This window comes from Aspergillus pseudoviridinutans, assembly GCF_018340605.1.
Source record: "Aspergillus pseudoviridinutans IFM 55266 DNA, scaffold_1, whole genome shotgun sequence".
In the NCBI taxonomy this organism is placed as follows: domain Eukaryota; kingdom Fungi; phylum Ascomycota; class Eurotiomycetes; order Eurotiales; family Aspergillaceae; genus Aspergillus; species Aspergillus pseudoviridinutans.
Window position 1 is genome coordinate 3,762,100 of NW_025091281.1, and position 18,840 is coordinate 3,780,939.

Consider the following 18,840-nt stretch of genomic DNA (forward strand, 5'->3'; position numbering starts at 1 on the left):
ATTTGTGTTGGCTTCTAGAAACCTTCCATGGACGACACTGTCAGACTCCTCACCTGTGCCAATGGTTCAGCGTACGGCTTAGCCCGACTAAGCCTCCGACGGCTGATTGAGGACCATCCACTAATGATTCCTCGTTTGGACCCTGGATATTGGTCCAGCATATGATTGAATTAATCCGAGGGGGGCTGTGTCTCGGAACTCGTTGCCCCAAACAGCTTTCGCCCTGCACTGCCATTGCCCGGTACTCAGCAGTACCCCAGATTCCTAGGCCCTTCACTACCTTAGGCTATTCAAGATTACGGGCACTGTCTGAGACCGAGAGCTTCATGACGCCTTGGATCGGGTCGACAGTTGCCGGTCTTCAGTTCGATGACTGGATCAGGTGTTGCATCATTCGCCATCGTTTCTGAACTGAGGTTCTTGATGGCTTAGACTTAGTGATGATGTTATTGACCTGTACGCGCAAACCTGAAATACTCCCGAGTAACATATAAAGAGCTGCTCACTTCGCTCCCTGCAAAGAATTATCTCTTCCTTGGCAAGTTGGATATACATGCCCATTAATGACTCTTCCAATTCGCATATACCCGTCAACATGACTATCACCCAAGAGCTCGTCAAAGGCAAGGCTGCAGATGATGCTGATCGACCTTCTACCGAGCAACCACCCGGCTATGACCAGATTGACGAGCAGCCATCAACAATCCCACCGCTGAATCTGTCATACAATGCCGGGCCCCCTGTGTCAACAACCGTCACCAGGGACCAGTGCGTTGTCCATCTCAAATTCCTCGCGGCACTAGCGGACCTGCGCGATAGTGTGGCCGGGAACGATGGCCTCTTTGGCCTCCATGACCCACCGCAGTCCGAGTTCCCTGAGCATAGCGATGAGGTTCGGGCTCGCATAAGAGAAAAGAGATGGGCTATCTATACCGCTAGAGCAGTTGATCGTTATACGAAGTGGTGGGAGAGGGGCATTCCCAGCGACAAGCCATGCCCTCGCCTTAAAGACCTGGAGCACGAGACCTATGATCGCATTACTCAAGACAACCACCTGCTGTCTTGGTCCAAGGATTCCCTGCCTCCTTTAGGTGAGTGATCGATACATTGTTTTTCTCATATGCCTATTTTCCGTCAGTTTTGGTAGTGGCGTCTAGTAGTACTAACGGAGGCAGATGTCCTCATGGTATGGCATGCGCATATGCTGAACCCCAGAGCCTTCCTTGAGGACTGCATTCGGTCTGGGAAGATGAGCCTCTGGGCGGGCGGCTTCCCCTGGGAAACGATCAATGATTGTATCGATAACCGAACCCTAGAGTATGAGGCGGGGGATCGCGCGAGGTTCAGTTTCAACGTCGTGACCCGCCGTGAATGGGACAACCTGCACGACCCGCCGGAGAAGTTAGTCGAGTGTCCCGCCTGTGAGAATACGGTATCGGTGCCGTGGACACGGGGCAGAATCTCGCTCCCGATTCAGACGGCGTTTGACAAGTTCGACGGCTACGCAGACAAGAACTTTAACGTAAAATGCTCCAAGTGCGGCTCGACAATCGACCACGAGCTGCTGAGAGTCCAAAAATTCAGAACGGATGTCGTGGATTGGCTGAAAGAGAAGGTACCGATGCCAGGGACACTGTACAACTTGCGTGGAGTCCCGGAATCGATCAAGAAAAGTCGGACAAGTCCACACTCGACGTTCCCTAACCGATTTATTGAGGCACTGGGCAATTACCTCCTTGACTACACCGACGCCCGGCAAGCACGCTGCATCACTGTCAGTCAGCTGCGCGACGAGCTCGAAAGCAAGCTCAAGGATTGGCGAATCATGCGACTGGCAAACAACGGGAGGCGTCAGAGGGAAGATGGAATAGCCTTTCGTCGCATGATGTCCCATTACTGGAATAACACCGGACCCTTTGCTCTAGATCTGGTCGGGGCAGTTATCCGACAGGGGACGTTCGTCCAGAAGATGGATCACATCGACTGGCTCCACTCGCCGACTGTGATGACAACCATGGACCGCCTGATACGCAAATACCATGTGTTCTTCCATATCATGGCGTCGTATCAGCGACGCATGGCCGTCCCCACCCTCGACGTGGACCTCGCCTGGCACACGCATCAGCTTGCCCCCCAGCGATACTTCGAGTACTCCGTCTACCACACAAAGTTGCATACCAGGACGGCCACCTTCATCGACCACGACGACAAAATCGATGAGAATCGGCTCTCCGATGGCTTCGAATGGACCAGCAAGATCTACAGGAAGCTAACCGACGGCGAGATCTACAGCGAGTGCACATGCTGGTACTGCGAGGCTATCCGCGCGCCCGACCTCCGGAGCGGTCCTTTTGTCTCCTCTACAGCGGCCAAAGCCCGCGGAGCCGCTGCCAATCTCCACGATAGACAGGACATCTCGTCTGACCCAGAAAAGAACCCCCACATCTCCGCTCACAATGCGGTCCGAGCCGAGACCAAGGACAAGGTGCTCGGCATCGACCCTCGAAGGATACAGGCCATGAAACTCCGTCACAATTACGAGAAGGCGCGCCGACGTGCCGAGAAGAGAAATCGCAAACTCGGCAAAGCCGACGATCCGAAGAGACGTTCCTCGTCATCTGCAGCAGACGCCAATATGTACGCCGTTCCCATGGTCTGGGGTTTCCCGGTGGTCGTGCCCTACTACGGGCCTTACATGTGCGACCCGTGCGTAAACCCTGACGTTTACGCATCAAACCCGAGCTGTATGAGCACCGTTGCAGGAGCCCATGGGAACTGTTGTGCAGGCACATGTGGTGGCGGTGTTGCGGCTGGAGGCTGCGGTGGCATGGGAGGGTCATGCAGTGGAGGATGTGGCGGCGGCGGAGGAGGAGGATGTGGTGGTGGTGGTGGAGGAGGAGGAGGGGGAGGGTGTGGAGGGGGAGGAGGCGGAGGTGGATGTGGAGGTGGAGGCGGTTGCTGAGACTATACTCTATATCCCCTGCGCGTCTTTGCTTTTGAGATTTCTGATGATAATGACTGCCCAATTGCTTATAATATGCTCGTTGAACGCCTGTAGTGTTGCTCCAGTTGTCTACAGCCATATTCATAAAAGTGCACAAAACTGCCAAAACCACAGGATAGCATTCCGTAACGAAAGTCGAGACTCGGTCTCATGGGTATCCAAATATCGAGCGTGAAATCAAAATTCCGAAGCGCTGCCCCAAGAAGCATGCATGTATGTATATCGAGTCGAATATATCCAGGAAACAGTCCCAAACAGCGGTATGGATGCTTCAATAAATGCTCAAAGCGGACAGGATATGAAAGATGAAAACGGAAAGCAAGACTATCCTACATCACAATACATCTAGATCGCCTTTTGCTCCTTTCGTAGATCGTTTGTTCATTCCACTCCTCTATACGTCTTCGCCACAGCTCATTCGCTGATGTGGACGAGAGTGTAGGATCTGTGGATACTCGGCGATTGAGAGGTTGGATTCCTGTGGATGGCAACCGGATGTCATGAGATTGTGAGCGTCGAGTTGCCGATCTGTGGATACTATGTAGTCGGCTGCTACTTCGCACAGTTGCCGGTTCAATGAATTCAGAACCTGAAACTTGCAGGTTGGGAGACGAGACCGAAAATGGATAATGATTCATTCCCTGGGGTATGGCAAGAGCTGCAGATGCATCGAATTGCCAGTCGTGATTCAAAAAGGGCTGGTCAATCACAGGTCGCGCTTGCACGGGGGCCGGCGTAGAACTCATTGGAAGGGGTGAATGGGTTGGGGTGTGAGTACCATCTACCCCTGCTGATGGCCCCTCAACATTGGTAGGTGAACGTGGACGTGCTTCTGGGAATTCAGTTTGACGTGAACAGCTGGCAGAACGATCTCTCCTTCGAAAAATGTCATCTGTTCGTAGACTTTGATGACGGGTTTCGGAGTCCCTCCTTCTCCGGGCCCATAGCGAGCCATTGACGGTGTTCAGCCTCTGCGGGGGAGTTGCAGAAATTCCTTCCTCGGACGCGGACACGTGATCCCAACGAGTAGTTTGCGATCTCCGGACTGAAGTAGGTGTGGCGCCAATCCTCAAAGACGGTTCCGTTCTCGTGGGAAGGAGAGTCCTCCTAAGATACTCCGGAAGTGGCGCGTCAGGCTCACTGGAGTAAGGAGGGGGTGGGGGGACCCAGTTGTCGGCATCACTTTCGTGAGGGATTTGAAACATCTCAGGCACCTGCGGTATTTGCCTTTCATTCTGTATTCGACTCCATCGATCACGATACAAAGGGTTGTATCGCCCACGACTCGATGATGCAGCCGTAGCAGCACGACGCAATGTGTCTTGAGATCGTGGTTGCGTGTTGTCGTAGGGAGAATCGGGTATTGGAGGCGTTTCGTTATCATTTGAGGAGCTGGAGAAGAAGGAACTATGCCTCCGAGGACTGAATGACAATACTTGGTGATTATCACGACTTATAGACGTGCGTGTCTCTCGAGCAGCAGCTCTTACTCGTTGAGACGCGGCATCACTGTGATGCAGGAGGGTCCGCCTCCTTTGCAACTCCACTTCGGTGTCCAAGCTCGAATTTGGCTCGCTCAGTAGTTTTGGCTCTGCTTCTCCAATCTCAATACTGACTTCGGTGATTTGTCCGTTGGTTGTAGACCGCTCAAAGTCCAAGAGAAGTACTCTTCCACCGTCAACTGGGACATCTTCATCGCCGATCGTAGGGGGGCTGACGCCACCAGGAGCCACTGCCACCAGCCGACGTTGTCCGACCATAGAGTGTGCGTACCGAACCCAGCGGGCTGCGGTCATTCCGGGCATGTCGCTCATCTTGTGTCCACTGACTATTGTTTTGGGCTTGTCGACCGCCCACTCCAATCGGAGTGCATTATTATGCGGCAGACTGCCCAAATTTCTCATCGGATGGTCTTGAGGGGCGTTAGGTGTGGCTTGCGTTTCTCCAGTCGAACTAGCAATATCAAGTCGACTCGGTACCCCGTACACCCAAAGGCCGGAATCCTGGAAACCCAACGCAACGAGCTCGCCTTGGCCGTCAGCGGAAGGAAGCATTGTCGGTAATGCCTCCTGTAGTGTGTTGGCGGAGATGGGTCCCACAAAGTACGTTGTTCCGGAGTTTGCATTGGTGACCCCAAACGTTCTGAAAGCTCGGATCCGGCGGTCATACCCCAGAATCCAGCTGCCCTCGCCCTCTGCATGAAGCGGTAGTAAGCACGCGTGGCTGTAACCAGGTATCAGGTCCGGGAAGAGGATCTGGGTGGTCCACATCCGAACTTGGACATCTCTCAGGGATGATTCGGTGTCTGGGTCAGTGTAGAAGGGCACTGTTATAGTGACCAGGCTGTTACTGACGCTGTCAGCAGAAGAGCCGATCAGCATGACGCCGTCAGAAGAGAACGAGATTGCGTCGACCCCATCGCAGCGTACGGCTCTGCGTTCAGTGACGAGAGCACCCTCTCTGATAGCGTACATTTCGATTTTGTCACTGTAGGCGACTGCCAGGACGCCTCCGCTGGGGGAAAGCGCCAGAGCACGGGGAACTTCTGTTAACTTGAGATCTTGGATCAATGAAGCTTCTTCGTTTGTTAGACTATAGATATTGATTTGGTGATCAGAAGAAACAACTGCAAGGAGGGAACCATCATCGAGGATGGTGGCGTTGAGGGGGCGTCTCCAAGTTTTGAGCTCGTGCTTTACGGCCGCGGAATCAGAAGTTACGTCGAGGACAACAATCCTTGAAGAACTGATGCAAAGAATCATCTGAGCATTGGGCGAGAAAGCAAAACGAAAAGCCTCGCCCTGCGGGAAAGCCGTTGAAGAGCTCATGGAGGTTGAGATGAGTTTGATCAGAGTTTGACGAGGTCTGAGAAAGACCTCGAACGCATTTCGCCTGACCTCTGATAAAAATCGGCGTTTGAGGTATGCCAAGTTCTCCGGGTTAGCCGCACTGGAGACAGATTCTCGCATCATGGAGAATGATGGACATCGAGACAAGTGATGCGCATACAGTGCGGCACAGTCCGAGATGCGCCTCCATTTTCGATTGAGCAAGGCGAGACTCGCGAAAGTATTGGCATCAACAAGGTATAGAATCCTACATGGACCATTAGCGCAATTCTCTCATCCTGGCGCAAAGTATACGCATGAACGACGACATCGAGAAGGTACTGCGAGCTGAACTTCAGGTCACTTACTGCTCAATCACACTGCGAGGTAAAAGACCGAAAGGCGCCGAGTTCTGTTCACGAGCATCTTTTTCTGATCTCATGCACGGCTGACACTCTTCGTGTACGAGACAGGGGCCCTCTACTCGCTCGACGCTCGGCATCCGAACATCTTGGTCCATGATAGTCGCATGGAGACATCTACATCTGGTAGAATAAAACCATGTCTGTAGCCAGATCAATTCAATTTAGCTCCAGACAATTATAAGGATCTTCTTTTCCCAAGAAGCGAGTAGACTAGTGGTATAGCAGAAAATCCAGAGTGACATTTGACGTGTTTTAGGGGAAGATGCAAGGATAAAGGCGCCAGTGCGGGCACCAAGCGGTGCTTGTGGCTGTGTTTGCACGCCAACGGTGATCTATTACTTAGCTACCTCGAGGGCGCGTCTGAGGGGTGTTTCAGCAGCGCGCAGAGTCAGGACGACCGGGGATGAGACATCGTATGTGACGATGTTATACACCACAAGGTGGATAGGTGTCATTTGAAGATGGTAGAAAGATGAAGACGATGAAGATCAGACCCTGGCGATCGAACTCGCCTGCTGGATACTCTATCTGTCTAAGGTAGGTATCGCTTTAGTGTCTCCGTGACAAGTAACAATAATACTACTAAATAATACTAACTGTTTCGGGGGATAAAAATAGCAGAGGCACGTGGTTGGCCTCAGTGCTGAGTCAGCGTCCCGACGAGCGAGAAAGGGCAAAAAAAAGGCGAAAAAAAAAGAGGAGGAAAAAGAGCCGACAAGAACAAGAAAGGGAAAACGCAGAAGCAAAACAGAGGATGACAGGAGAAACCTGAAACTAAAAAATAGAGGAGAAAAACGAGGCAGAGTCGATCAATCACCGTCGGCATTTTTTGCAGCCACTTCCCCCGCATATCCGTCTCATTCGTCAAGCTCGGCTGATACTGGTGGATATCACTTACCTCTTGCCTTTACTACTTGGCCCGGAAGTGTGAGGACTCGGCAGTTTCCGATACCAATTTCGCCTCTTCTACTTCATAGTCTAGGTCATGACGGACTACGGACGGCACTGCAATTGTTAGAACCAGTCAAGTTCATCTTTCTTGGCTTCATTCTGGCTTCACCCTCAATGTCGTCCGCATAGTCGTCTTTGCGCTAGTTGCTGTGCCGGTGATTGGCTCAGTGACTCCTTGGGAAGTCTTTACTATTATTACCTACAGGATATCGGACTACGACCTTTCGAGCTCCTGAGGCTATTACTTTGCGACTACATTACCATTCGCGACTACTAGGTAGTCTAGTATCTTGTGATATTTGCTTCCGAGCGAGTATCCATTATCAAGCTTTCGCAACTGTACCGTCTCGTCCTTCCGCTCCGTCGGCGTTTCAAACGCCAGCCGTGGAGGAGCCTGTGGGACCCTCAATTGGCGCGCTTCACAGTTGATGACATATAGTCCTTGTCTTGCGTTGCGCTGATATCTTTTTGGTGACTCATCATGCCTCCTGCGACTACCCAGAATAGCTCAACGCAGAAACATGCTTCCCCCAGTTTCAACGCGGGGGCCAGACCATACAGATCGCACAAAGTCAGGGCATGCGACCTCTGCAGAAAACGCAAATCCCGATGCACTGTAGATATTCCCGGCCAATCATGCCTGCTCTGTCGGGTTCAAGGTGCCGACTGTCATTATCAGGAGGAACCCCTTCCGGACGCTTCGGTCTCCAATAGCTCTGACTCTAAACGATGGTCTGTCGACCAGGTCAGTGAGAGCTTGAGTACAGGACAGAAACGCAAACGTACTCCCGATACTACTATCTCCTCTCCTAATCCATCCCGAAGGCGTGAGAGTTTCAGTCGGCCGCGTGCCTATTCTGATAGTCGCGGAACCGATCGCAGACGCAATGGGACAGAAGATCCCCACAATGAATCCGTCTTCATTGTCGGACCCGTGGTGGCCGATGATGCACAGGTAATTGAAAAATTCATGCCCCCGGAAGAGCGTTCCAGCAAGTCAGTCGAGCCAAAGAGTCACCCGTACAACGTTTACTCAAGTGATCCGCGCAAACCGATCCTCTACACCACCGTCTCCAGGCGGAGACAGGGAATGCGGGTCGGTGTTCCCCCCGGCGAAAACCAGAAGGAAATCCTCGAACAGATCCTTGGACCTTTCAAACATGATCTAGTCAGACTGTATGTTCCTCTTCTAAGTAATGTGTCGCGGTTTCCAATCAACTAACATATTTCGCCAGTTTTATCGATAGGTTCAACATAGCTTTCCCCATTTTTGATGGAGAAAGCTTCTGGGAAGCATATATATCGGAGTCACCAGGCGAACCACCGGCGTCGCTTCTCTGTCAAGTGTACTCCATGTCATTGGTCTACTGGAAGCACACGCCTAAGCTCGCCTGCCATCCGAAACCAGATGTTCGGTATGCCGTGAACATGACGGTAGCCGCCCTCCACGAGGAATTCTCTGCCCCTGGCCTATCAACAATCAGTGCTGCTCTCATAGATTTGACCGGACGTCCGATCTTTTCGATGACGGGTAACGCCATCAGTTGCGGTCGACTTGTCGCACTAGCTCATTGCCTGGGCCTCAACCGGGATCCTAGCAACTGGAAGCTCTCTCCCCCAGAGAAGAACAATCGTATCCGTTTATGGTGGGGCGTTGTCATCCATGACCGTTGGTAAGCTCTTCCCCGTCTACCCTTTAATCGACATAGATACTAACCTCCATCAAGGGGAAGCGTTGGGCATGGAGTTCCTCCTCAAATCTCCAAGAACCAATACGACGTTCCTCTTCCCACCATCGACGTGTTGGTGCCACCAACGCACCGGACCACGGAACGAGTGAGGGCAGCCCACTGTCATATCTGCCTTTGCCGTTTGACAGAGATTCTGGGAGAGTTGCTGCCGCTTGTTTACGGTCTGCAGCATAGCCTACCTCGCGAGACAACTAAAAAGCTGCGACAAATTCGGACTGACCTCGACATGTGGGAAGACTCTCTTCCTGACTGGCTCAGAACACCGGTGCACCATAGCTTAGAATCTCGCGTGTCAGGAATCAGTAGCCTGCAGTTATCTTTCCTGGCAGTTAAGATGCTGGTGAGCAGAGTCGAGCTCAAGGTACGTCGTTGCGCATCCCATATCGTGCTTGCTCCCGGCGTCGTGCTCTAATACCCTTCATACAGGAGGTGAATAATGCCGAGACGGACAACCCAGAAGCCCGTCGGTACTTCCAGACCGAGTGTCGAAAATCAGCAGAGGAGATTGTGCGATTCATCTCGTCGCTGCGCAAGCAAAACTTTCAAGAATTCTGGCTACCATGTACGTCGACTTTAATTAGAATTTTCCTCCCACCCAGATCTTTGATTTCATTGTTCCATGCTAACTCTCCATTAGACAGCGCATTCCACCTCACATCCACCGCCACCCTCCTTGTGCGCTGCGCCCTAGAGACAACAGACAGCGAAGTAGCCCGCTCCTGCCTCGCAAACGTCGAAACTTTCCGGAGTATCCTGCTGCGCGTCAGAGAAGAAGAAGACTGGGATGTCGCCGACATGTGCCTCGATCACTGCGAACGCATCCTCAACCGACTCGCCGCCAACGGAGGCACCGCAGACCCGACCCTCAACCCGTCGACCGGTCAATACGACACTCGTATCGTGAATCCAGCTGCCATCTCTCTCCCTGTCTCGCTCCCTGAAACGCAAACCAACAACGATATCGTGGACGATATGATGTCTATCTCGGGGACATTCGGGACCATGGACGGGTTCCCCTTTGACATGACGGGGATATGGGATGTATCTGTCTTTCAAGACGTCAATCTCACGTAGTACATACATGCATAGTGTAATTAGGCTGAAGTGAAAATGTGTGGGTGGTTTTCTCTCTATTTTTGGATTATACCCGAATGCAGGACTCTTGTGCGATCGTTGGGCTTGTACTTAGGCAGCAATACCTAGTGATTAAAAGCTAAGATACCTACTATTTGTTCCTTCTCCCTCCTTTACAGAGTTGGGTGAGATTAGATACCTCGGCATTAAAAGAATTTTCAATTTATACACAACAAGAATTAACCAATGCGCTATTTTACAAATACCCCCCATGATGCTCAGGAGCCCAAAGAACCATCTAGAGACGAACCCTCACCCTGATGAGGAGAATCACAGATATACATTATAGGATAGGAAGGAGAGAATGGGTTTGCCACAAGTCGTCAAGCATTACAGCCGCAGACGTCCCTTTACTGTTTACCAGCACCAAACATGCTGGTGAAGGAACCCTTCATCATCTTCATCTGTTCCTGACGAGCCTTCTCCTCTTCAGCGGCCATTTCCGCGAGCCACTTCTCTCCGTTCTCACGGATCTCCTTCTCAATCATCTCGTAATTCTTCTGGCCCCGTTCGCGAATCTGGTCCCAGAGCATCTTGCCTTGAGCAAGGCCCTCAGATGGACTCTGTTCGCCGTCCAGCGTGCGAGTAGACTTCAAGCCCAGAGCAGATGCCAGGCTGCCGACTCCACGCTTAGGCCGTTTCTTTTGCTCTTCCTCCATTTCCTTTTCGAATCGCTCACGCATGATCTTCTCGCGCTTGGCGAATTCAACAGGGATGGAAGTACCCTCGAATGATTTCAATACAGGGCGCACATCTTCGATACCCATACCGGCAATGTATTCAAGGAAGGGAATCAGTGCAACAAGGTTCTTGTCCTTGGGATCACCAAGCCACTTGTCAAGAATGATGGCATTCTCCGGCTGCAGGCGCGCATGCTCCTCCTTGGTATCAATCAGGATCACCTTGGACAGATCACGGTTCAGGTATGACAGGTCCTATAGGTAGCTTGGTCAATGACTGTGTCCTGTTTAAAGGCTGGGTCCGAGCTATCCTGGCCTACCTTGATGTATTCACCATCCTTATACCTGGTAGCTTCTCTGAACAGTGGCCAACGGATGATACGGTAGGGGTCGAGCTTCCGAAGAACCTGGTCCGCCATCATACTGGGGACGCTAGTAAAGAGAACAAGCTCGTAGTACTGGTTCAGGTAACGAAGGAAGTAGTCGACACCTGGCCGCTTGGCAACGCGCCATCCGTGTTCACGGCTCCACTCACTATGCACAAGCAGATCCTCCAAACTGAGAACAAGCGTGTAAGGTTGGCGGAGATTAGGGTCCTCATCAGGGAGCAGCTTCGGGAAAGCGGGATCCTTGTAGTAGCTGGTGATATCGCTCAGACGAGCCTTCATGCGGTTATACCATAACGAGAAGCTCCAGCCGGATGGAATGTCGGGATGTGCCTTCGCTTCTTCTTCGGTCTCCCAGTTTCGTCCCAAGTAAGCCACTCCTCCAGCACCGGCTAAGAGGAAAAAGGCGTACATCAAGTTGGCCATACGAGCCCTGCGGCGATCGAGCGAGGAGACGTAGCCATCCTTGGGAATATCACCTCGGCCATCATCGGTATAATCTTCGGAACGCGAAGGGTCCTCTGTGAGATTCAATGAAGTCTGTCCAGGTTTTTTCGTACGATCTTCTAGTTCTGCAGCAAGAGTGGACGGGATACCCTGGGTGAGGTCAGGAAGAGGTTGGTGAGGCTTAGGTTCGGTCTGTGGAGGATTCAAGAATTAGATAGAGTCTGGAACACTTCAGAGAATCGAACGCTCACAGCTTTAGAAGCCTCCGACGCAGCGTTCCCCGCTGGATCCGCATTTGTATCGAACTCTGTTTGTTCCGCCGAGTACTCTGGTTTGGGAGTAGACGAGGGCTGTTCGGACTGGGAAGACTTGACCGATTCTGGCAGCTTATAAGGAGCCTTGGGCTTAGTGCTCTTTGCGTACCATCGCGATTTCGGAACTGAGACAGCTGATACGCGGATAGTGGAAGTAAGGACGCTGGACCTCGTTAAAGGTAGTACAGCACGGCTAAGCATAATGACGAAGAGAAGACGGAGGACCTAATAATATGAGATAAGAGAAGGCAGCGCACTCATGCTCCGCTTGGGAAGAATTTAGATAGAACTAATACAGACAGACAACTAGCTGATCAGATGGAAAAGTTGTCTGTCCTGATAATTGGCATATGATTAGATGTAGTCTTGTTCCAGAAGAGCTTCAGAAAAGTTGGAAGCGCTTGCATACGGCGGGCGGCAAAATCCATCAACGCAGCCCTTACCACCAGTCTTAAAATCCGCCATCTTCCGCCAGCTTTCGTTCTTCTTCTCTTCTTTTCTTCTTCAGTTTTGAAAGTTGATTCAACCCAGATTAATTTGACCCAACAAGCTCTCATATCATGCATGCCGGGTTGTATTAGCTGGGGAGACTGAAGATTCTCTTCTATCCCACTCCCAAGAGCCGCAGCAAAGGTTTCCAGTGAAGCTGCAGCCCCGTTCGTGGGATACAAATTTTTCCTTTCTCGCAAGAAATATCTGGCCGCTGATGTATACTCCCTTCAGGAGCTCTTGTTCCTTAACAAGTCACTAATCCTCAGTTAAGTACAAAAATGGCATGAACACAGAATTTGATCAAAGTTCACACTCCTTCCCTTAAATACCCACACCGTATTTGTACCTAGCCCCGGGTGTCCATTATCTGCCAACATGGATTCCCTCTCAGATGCTTTCGAGAAGGTAAAGATCGAGGGCCCGCCACCGGAACCCGATACAAGTGAGAATCAAGAGGACGAGGACATCCTCGAGGAGGACTCCGTTCCTCCGACGCCCTTTCGCTTCCTCGATCTTCCTTCCGAAATTCGTCTGCGGATATATGACCTTGTCTTATTCACACCTTATCGTTTGAAGCCGCGGCGAGCCAACGGAAGTGTAGGCGCCTCAGCAAAGAATCCGCCAATCGCCCCCTTTCGGGTCCGTGTCGCTCTGTTCCTCGTGTGCAGGCGTATCCACGATGAGGCTACGGATTATTTCTACTCTGCGTTGACTTTCCGCGTGTTCCCAATCCAGGATTGGTGCCGCACGCCAACTGTCAGAGCTTTGCCAGCAAGACACAAGGCGTCCGTGAGGACGATCGAGCTGATTTTGGGCTCCAGTTGGACCTCGCCTCCTCGCGAGTGGGTTGTGAACAATCGGCTGGGTTTAGAAAAGATGGTGCGGGTTCGAACGTTGAAGGTGTTCATTGAGTGCGACCCATCGCATCCTGTTTTCGAAGGCTTTCGCAAATCCCCAGGCTTCTACACCGATTTTGCTGGCAAGATCCTCAATCAGGTGCTGGAGAGATTGCCCCATGTGGTACAAGTGGAATTTGATGGTTATCCATCGGTTTCCAAAAGTGGAAGCCTAATGAAGCGCCTGCTGCATGAGGCAAGGGCAGCACAGAGAAAGATTCTGTGGGGACCCGAGCGAGGATGGTCCGACTGGGATAGTGAGGGTGAACAAAAATCGAATCAAGTGGAACTTGAAGAAGCCGACTGCCAGAATTCAGTGCAGTAAATAGTGACACAACGTCTGGCTAAGGTCAGATTGATACGCTATATGACCTCCAATAGTTTGAGGCATATAGCACGTTCCTGTGGTTCGTCAGATAGAGTCCGTGACCGTTGTGCAATCCTAAAGGCTGAATCAGTAGCATGGCGTTCGGGGTTGTATGATTACTATATTGTTTCAGCGCTTTAGCTCCACCATTCATACTATATCAAGCATCATTTATCTATTTGTAATCTCATCTCTTCAGTCCATAGAAGTCAAGCATAGAGCTCCAGAACATAGGCAAAAAGATCAGTTGGCATTCCTCATCTTCCTCCGGAGTGTATCTATAGTTCCTCGTCCACATCCATGCCCGTCCCCTCTGGAGCTCCCTTTCCACTGGACAAACGCGCCACCGAAGCCTCCTTGTCAATCATCTGCCGCGATACCGCAACGATGTTGTCTTCGATCAGTTGCTGGCTCACATCTTCAATGTCTGTAAAGATGGTCAATAACAAGCAATCAAGGAAAGCCAGGTGTAGGACTTACGCTTCTTGGGGTCAACCTTTCCAACATATCGTGTCTTGAGTTGCTCCTTGGTGAGCTCTGTCTCCTCCTTGACCCGCTTCTCGTAACCTTCAGCAAGGCTCACTAGCTGCTTCATCCGCTCCACGTTGTGGTGGCCTTCCTCATGGAAGTCGTTCATCTGCAATGCTTCTGTCCACACGTGCTTGTGCAAGTTCATCAGCATGTTCTCCTCCAGTCCCGTCTTGCGATAGTTAATAGCGATGCTGTAGTAATGTCTGTTCAATCCGTGGATGAGCGCCTGGATTGATGGCTTGTTCAGGTGACCCAAGTTGGATGTGGTTTGCCGTGGCTCCTGGCCCATGACGACGGTCTGAGGCTGGATTAGTCGGAAGGCATCGATGACAACCTTTCCCTTGACGGACTGAATCGGATCAACCACAACTGCGACTGCTCGGGGAGTGAGCTGTTCGAATGACTGCTGAGTGTTGATGTCCACGGACGAAAGCCAGCAGCCAAAACCAGGATGGGAGTGGTACCATCCAACGACGGTTTCTGGCCTATGTTTCGAAGATCTATCAGCGGTGCAACTTTCAAGCTTGCTCCAGCCTGCCGAGACCTACCGTCCAGTTTGTCGAAGCATCTCCATCATCTTGGTCTGGAAAACGGGGTCCACGGCCTCAACACTGACACCAGTACCGCTCTGGGGCATGGCAAAAACATCAACCACACGAACTGTGTATTCATCGACGAATTCCCCCAGCATCAGACCCATGACTTCCATAGGCACACCTGCCCGACCATGTCTTAACATCTTCAACAAAGCTAGCGATGAAATGTGTACAGTCTCGGAGTTATCGATCAGGTTCGGGGTGTCCTACAAGAAGTATAGTATCAGCCATCATAGTTCTCAGTGACTTGATCCCATAAATAATCTATATCCAGCGGAGACAGAAGCCTTTGCAGAAGACCTTGAATAGACGGCCACAAGCAACAGATGCAAAGCGTTAATGACGCATAGGGCCGACTTACACCACCTGGAGCTGCGCTTCCCATACCCATGCCCTGGGCGGCCTGAAGCATCCTATTGAGTCGATCCATGGTGACTCAAGAGACTCTGAAAGACTGGGAGAGAATGCAGAATAGCTTCCTCTATGGAAGCAATGACGGCGCGACAGTCGGTCGGCGACACAGAGGCAGGTTTTCTGTTGCGTGGAGGTCGAAATGAATATAAGTCAATGGAATCAGATGTTGGGTAGCCCGGTTGAGGGAGGTGAGATTAGATGGAGAAAAGGATGACTGTAGAAATAGAACGAGCCAGTTGGTTGAGTGACGATGCTCCGGAGATCTAAGCAATATCCTTAGCTGGGCGTGACCAAGCTCAAGATCCAGCGAGCCTGACGGAGGCGGTGGGAGCAGCTCTTCCGTCTAGTCTCGGCCTCCCCTCTGGCCTCTGCGGCCTTTGCTCGGCCTCCCCTTCGCTTCCTCCATCACTTATAATTTCCCCAGCCGACAGGACGGAAATTCATTACAGCACCATAACCTCGAGATTGTTCTGTCTTCTCATATCAGGGCTGGTGCCTTTTTTTCATCAGAAATCATCTCACTTTAGAGAACTCTTCAAGCCTTTGGCGCAGTTCTCTTGCTTTATCATCACCCCATCTTGAGCACTTCTATAATCGATCCGAGCCATACTACTTTGCCATCTCGCGACTTATCTCACATAGTTATACGCGGTCCTGAGTGAAGAATACCTGTGCATTTATGCACAGTCTCATCTACAATGGCTGCTCCTCCGATTGACCTGGATCTCAATGGCTCCGGTGATCGCAGCAAGAAGGTTGCGTACTTCTACGACTCGGACGTAGGTAACTACGCCTATGTTTCTGGGCATCCCATGAAGCCGCATCGTATCAGGATGACACATAGCCTGGTTATGAACTATGGCCTCTACAAGAAGATGGAGATTTACGTGAGTGTTCACGGACTTTCAAGGCTAGATTCAAGCAGAATACTAATCGTCAATTGGCGCAGCGTGCGAAACCAGCCTCAAAGTATGAAATGACACAATTCCACACCGACGAATATATCGACTTCCTTTCAAAAGTTACGCCAGACAATATGGACCAGTTTTCCAAAGAGCAAGGCAGGTATAATGTTGGGGATGACTGTCCGGTTTTCGACGGGCTCTTTGAGTTCTGCGGTATTAGCGCCGGAGGCAGCATGGAAGGTGCGGCGCGCCTCAACCGCAACAAATGCGACATCGCTGTGAATTGGGCTGGAGGTCTCCATCACGCGAAGAAGAGCGAAGCGAGTGGTTTCTGCTACGTGAACGGTAAGCTTATCTTCCTGTTGCGGCGATTGCCATTATCGACTGACCTCTTCTCACTTTCACAGATATCGTTCTTGGTATCCTCGAGCTATTACGATTCAAGCAGAGAGTCCTTTACGTTGACATCGATGTCCATCACGGCGACGGTGTCGAGGAAGCGTTCTACACAACTGACCGCGTCATGACTGTCTCATTCCACAAGTACGGAGAATACTTCCCGGGGACCGGCGAGCTTCGTGATATTGGAGTGGGACAGGGCAAGCACTACGCTGTCAACTTTCCACTTCGTGATGGCATCGATGACATTTCGTACAAGAGTATCTTTGAGCCTGTTATCCGAAGTGTCATGGAATGGTACCGCCCAGAAGCTGTCGTCCTTCAATGTGGCGGTGATAGTCTCTCGGGTGATCGTCTAGGTTGTTTCAATCTGAGCATGAGAGGCCACGCAAACTGTGTGAACTTCGTCAAGAGCTTCAATTTACCGACCATGATTCTCGGTGGCGGTGGTTACACAATGCGCAATGTTGCGCGAACGTGGGCCTTTGAGACTGGGATTCTGCTAGGGGACAGTCTAGGTCCCGAACTTCCGTACAATGACTATTACGAGGTGAGTCCATACTGGATATAATATTGAATGCGTGCAGATTGCTAACAAGGTACTTAGTACTTTGCACCGGACTACGAACTTGATGTGCGTCCGTCGAATATGGACAATGCTAACACAAAGGATTATCTCGACAAAATCCGAGCTCAAGTGGTGGAGAATCTCAAGCGGACGGCTTTTGCACCCTCTGTGCAAATGACTGACGTACCTCGCGAACCTCTTGTTGAGGGCATGGACGATGAGGCAGACGCAATCCTAGATGATCTCGACGAAGACGAAAACAAGGACAAACGCTTCACGAAACGCCGATTCGATCAGTATATCGAGAAGCCTGGTGAACTCAGCGATAGTGAAGACGAGGAAGAGAATGCGGCGAACGGAGTTCTTCGCAAGCCTCAATCGCTGAAGCGCAGAAACCAGATCAATTATCGGAATGTAGACCTGGACTCCGGGCTTGATAGCGGGGTTGCAACTCCTCAAGAAGCCTCGTCGGTCCCGGATGACGAGATGGACACCATGGCCGACACGAAAATGGCCGAAGCACCTCTACCCGAGTCTGATGTTCCACGCTCGCCATCCGCCGCCGGATCGACTTCCAGGAGAGACGAAAAAGCGGCTGCAGAGCCTACTGAGATGGCTGTTGATGGACCAGAGGACGTTGCCGCTTCTGCTGCTGTCTCCCGCCAACAATCTCCGAAGCCGCAGGATGAGGACACTACGATGGAAGACGTAGGTGCGCCTGTCCCCGGAACTGAGCAGTTGGAGAAACCAGCGTCGTCAGTTGAGGGGCAGGAAGAGGAGAAGAATCCAGAGACACCAGCTCCAGAAAAGTCAGCCCCAGAACCTTCATCTCCCAGCAAGGCTTCGCCTATTCCAGGCGAGAAGGACGTCTCGGACAAGCCAGAAACGAATGATGCAACGGAACCGGTTGAGGTGAAGGCCAGGGAGAAGACTCCTGAGGCCCCTATCGATCAACCGGCTGTGAAAGCCGAGCAGGAGACTTCTGAGGATGCCAGTGAAAACAAGACAAGTAGCCAACCCACAGAAGTAAGCTCAAAACAGCAACCTGAGGAGGCTGAGAAAGGCGGGGATTGATGTTCTGCTCTCTGTCTGTGAAGGCGTCCATCCACTGGAAGTTTCTGGCGTAACAGGGCAATGGTAGTATGGTGTTTCGGGCTCTCGAAATCATTGCATATGTTCTATGAGGTGGCCTTTTTATTTTCTTTACAACCTGGTGCTAGTTTCTACTTCTTTTCTCGAGCAAGATATGGTTCAATATGACATTTATTTTTATTCACTCTTTGCTAGCATGTTACATTTCATCAACCAATCTCTCCTGTATACTATCCGCGTTTGATGGTGACTCTGGTAATCCAGGGTCTGCATAGATCATTTATTCTCTATCGATGATCTAATATAAGAAATATATGAAAACATCTATGTCTTTGATTTCGGTATCGAGCAGCAATAGGCATGTACGGACTTTCTGGTATGCTTTGAGCGGATAAGTGAGCCCTCGTACGCAAAAAGAAGGGTAAGCAGGCAACTGGTTAACCATCCTCCGCCAGCAGTATGGTTAAGTAATCATAGACTAGTCCTATTAAAGCTTAGCATTAGGGCAAGCTCTGTTCTCCAAGGCGGGGCAGAAGAGCCAATGGTGATCAAGCGCCAAGATTTTACACACCACGCACACTAAGCGAGAGCAATTCGAAACCCGAACCGCCGTGCAAACCCTCGACGTCGCCCAGATCCCTCTCGACCTTCGTCGCCCTT

General features: G+C 51.2%; 7 protein-coding genes across 7 annotated transcripts; 4 read left to right on the top strand and 3 right to left on the bottom strand.

Moving 5' to 3' along the window:
• Positions 1-595: 595 nt before the first annotated feature.
• Positions 596-3,179, top strand: Asppvi_001297 (uncharacterized protein; the record flags this gene model as incomplete). Its single annotated transcript, XM_043297594.1, has 3 exons — positions 596-1,091; positions 1,176-2,710; positions 2,763-3,179. The coding sequence occupies 3 exons, from the start codon at positions 596-598 to the stop codon at positions 3,177-3,179; spliced, it is 2,448 nt and encodes an 815-aa protein (XP_043153529.1).
• Positions 3,180-3,333: 154 nt separating this feature from the next.
• Positions 3,334-6,352, bottom strand: Asppvi_001298 (F-box domain protein; the record flags this gene model as incomplete). Its single annotated transcript, XM_043297595.1, has 2 exons — positions 3,334-6,100; positions 6,201-6,352. 2 exons carry the CDS (start codon positions 6,350-6,352, stop codon positions 3,334-3,336), a joined length of 2,919 nt encoding a protein of 972 aa, XP_043153530.1.
• Positions 6,353-7,689: 1,337 nt separating this feature from the next.
• Asppvi_001299 (putative C6 transcription factor) lies at positions 7,690-10,033 on the top strand (the record flags this gene model as incomplete). Its single annotated transcript, XM_043297596.1, has 5 exons — positions 7,690-8,384; positions 8,444-8,881; positions 8,936-9,320; positions 9,386-9,521; positions 9,597-10,033. The coding sequence occupies 5 exons, from the start codon at positions 7,690-7,692 to the stop codon at positions 10,031-10,033; spliced, it is 2,091 nt and encodes a 696-aa protein (XP_043153531.1).
• A 410-nt stretch (positions 10,034-10,443) lies between these two features.
• Positions 10,444-12,121, bottom strand: Asppvi_001300 (protein translocase subunit TIM50; the record flags this gene model as incomplete). Its single annotated transcript, XM_043297597.1, has 3 exons — positions 10,444-11,028; positions 11,094-11,798; positions 11,858-12,121. 3 exons carry the CDS (start codon positions 12,119-12,121, stop codon positions 10,444-10,446), a joined length of 1,554 nt encoding a protein of 517 aa, XP_043153532.1.
• Positions 12,122-12,787: 666 nt separating this feature from the next.
• Positions 12,788-13,633, top strand: Asppvi_001301 (uncharacterized protein; the record flags this gene model as incomplete). The annotated part of the gene is made up of 1 exon (XM_043297598.1): positions 12,788-13,633. One exon carries the CDS (start codon positions 12,788-12,790, stop codon positions 13,631-13,633), a length of 846 nt encoding a protein of 281 aa, XP_043153533.1.
• Positions 13,634-13,953: 320 nt separating this feature from the next.
• Asppvi_001302 (proteasome regulatory particle lid subunit RPN11) lies at positions 13,954-15,232 on the bottom strand (the record flags this gene model as incomplete). The annotated part of the gene is made up of 4 exons (XM_043297599.1): positions 13,954-14,102; positions 14,156-14,691; positions 14,755-15,008; positions 15,164-15,232. The coding sequence occupies 4 exons, from the start codon at positions 15,230-15,232 to the stop codon at positions 13,954-13,956; spliced, it is 1,008 nt and encodes a 335-aa protein (XP_043153534.1).
• A 682-nt stretch (positions 15,233-15,914) lies between these two features.
• Positions 15,915-18,162, top strand: rpdA (histone deacetylase RPD3; the record flags this gene model as incomplete). Its single annotated transcript, XM_043297600.1, has 4 exons — positions 15,915-16,103; positions 16,166-16,466; positions 16,529-17,070; positions 17,128-18,162. The coding sequence occupies 4 exons, from the start codon at positions 15,915-15,917 to the stop codon at positions 18,160-18,162; spliced, it is 2,067 nt and encodes a 688-aa protein (XP_043153535.1).
• Between the last annotated feature and the right edge of the window lie 678 nt (positions 18,163-18,840).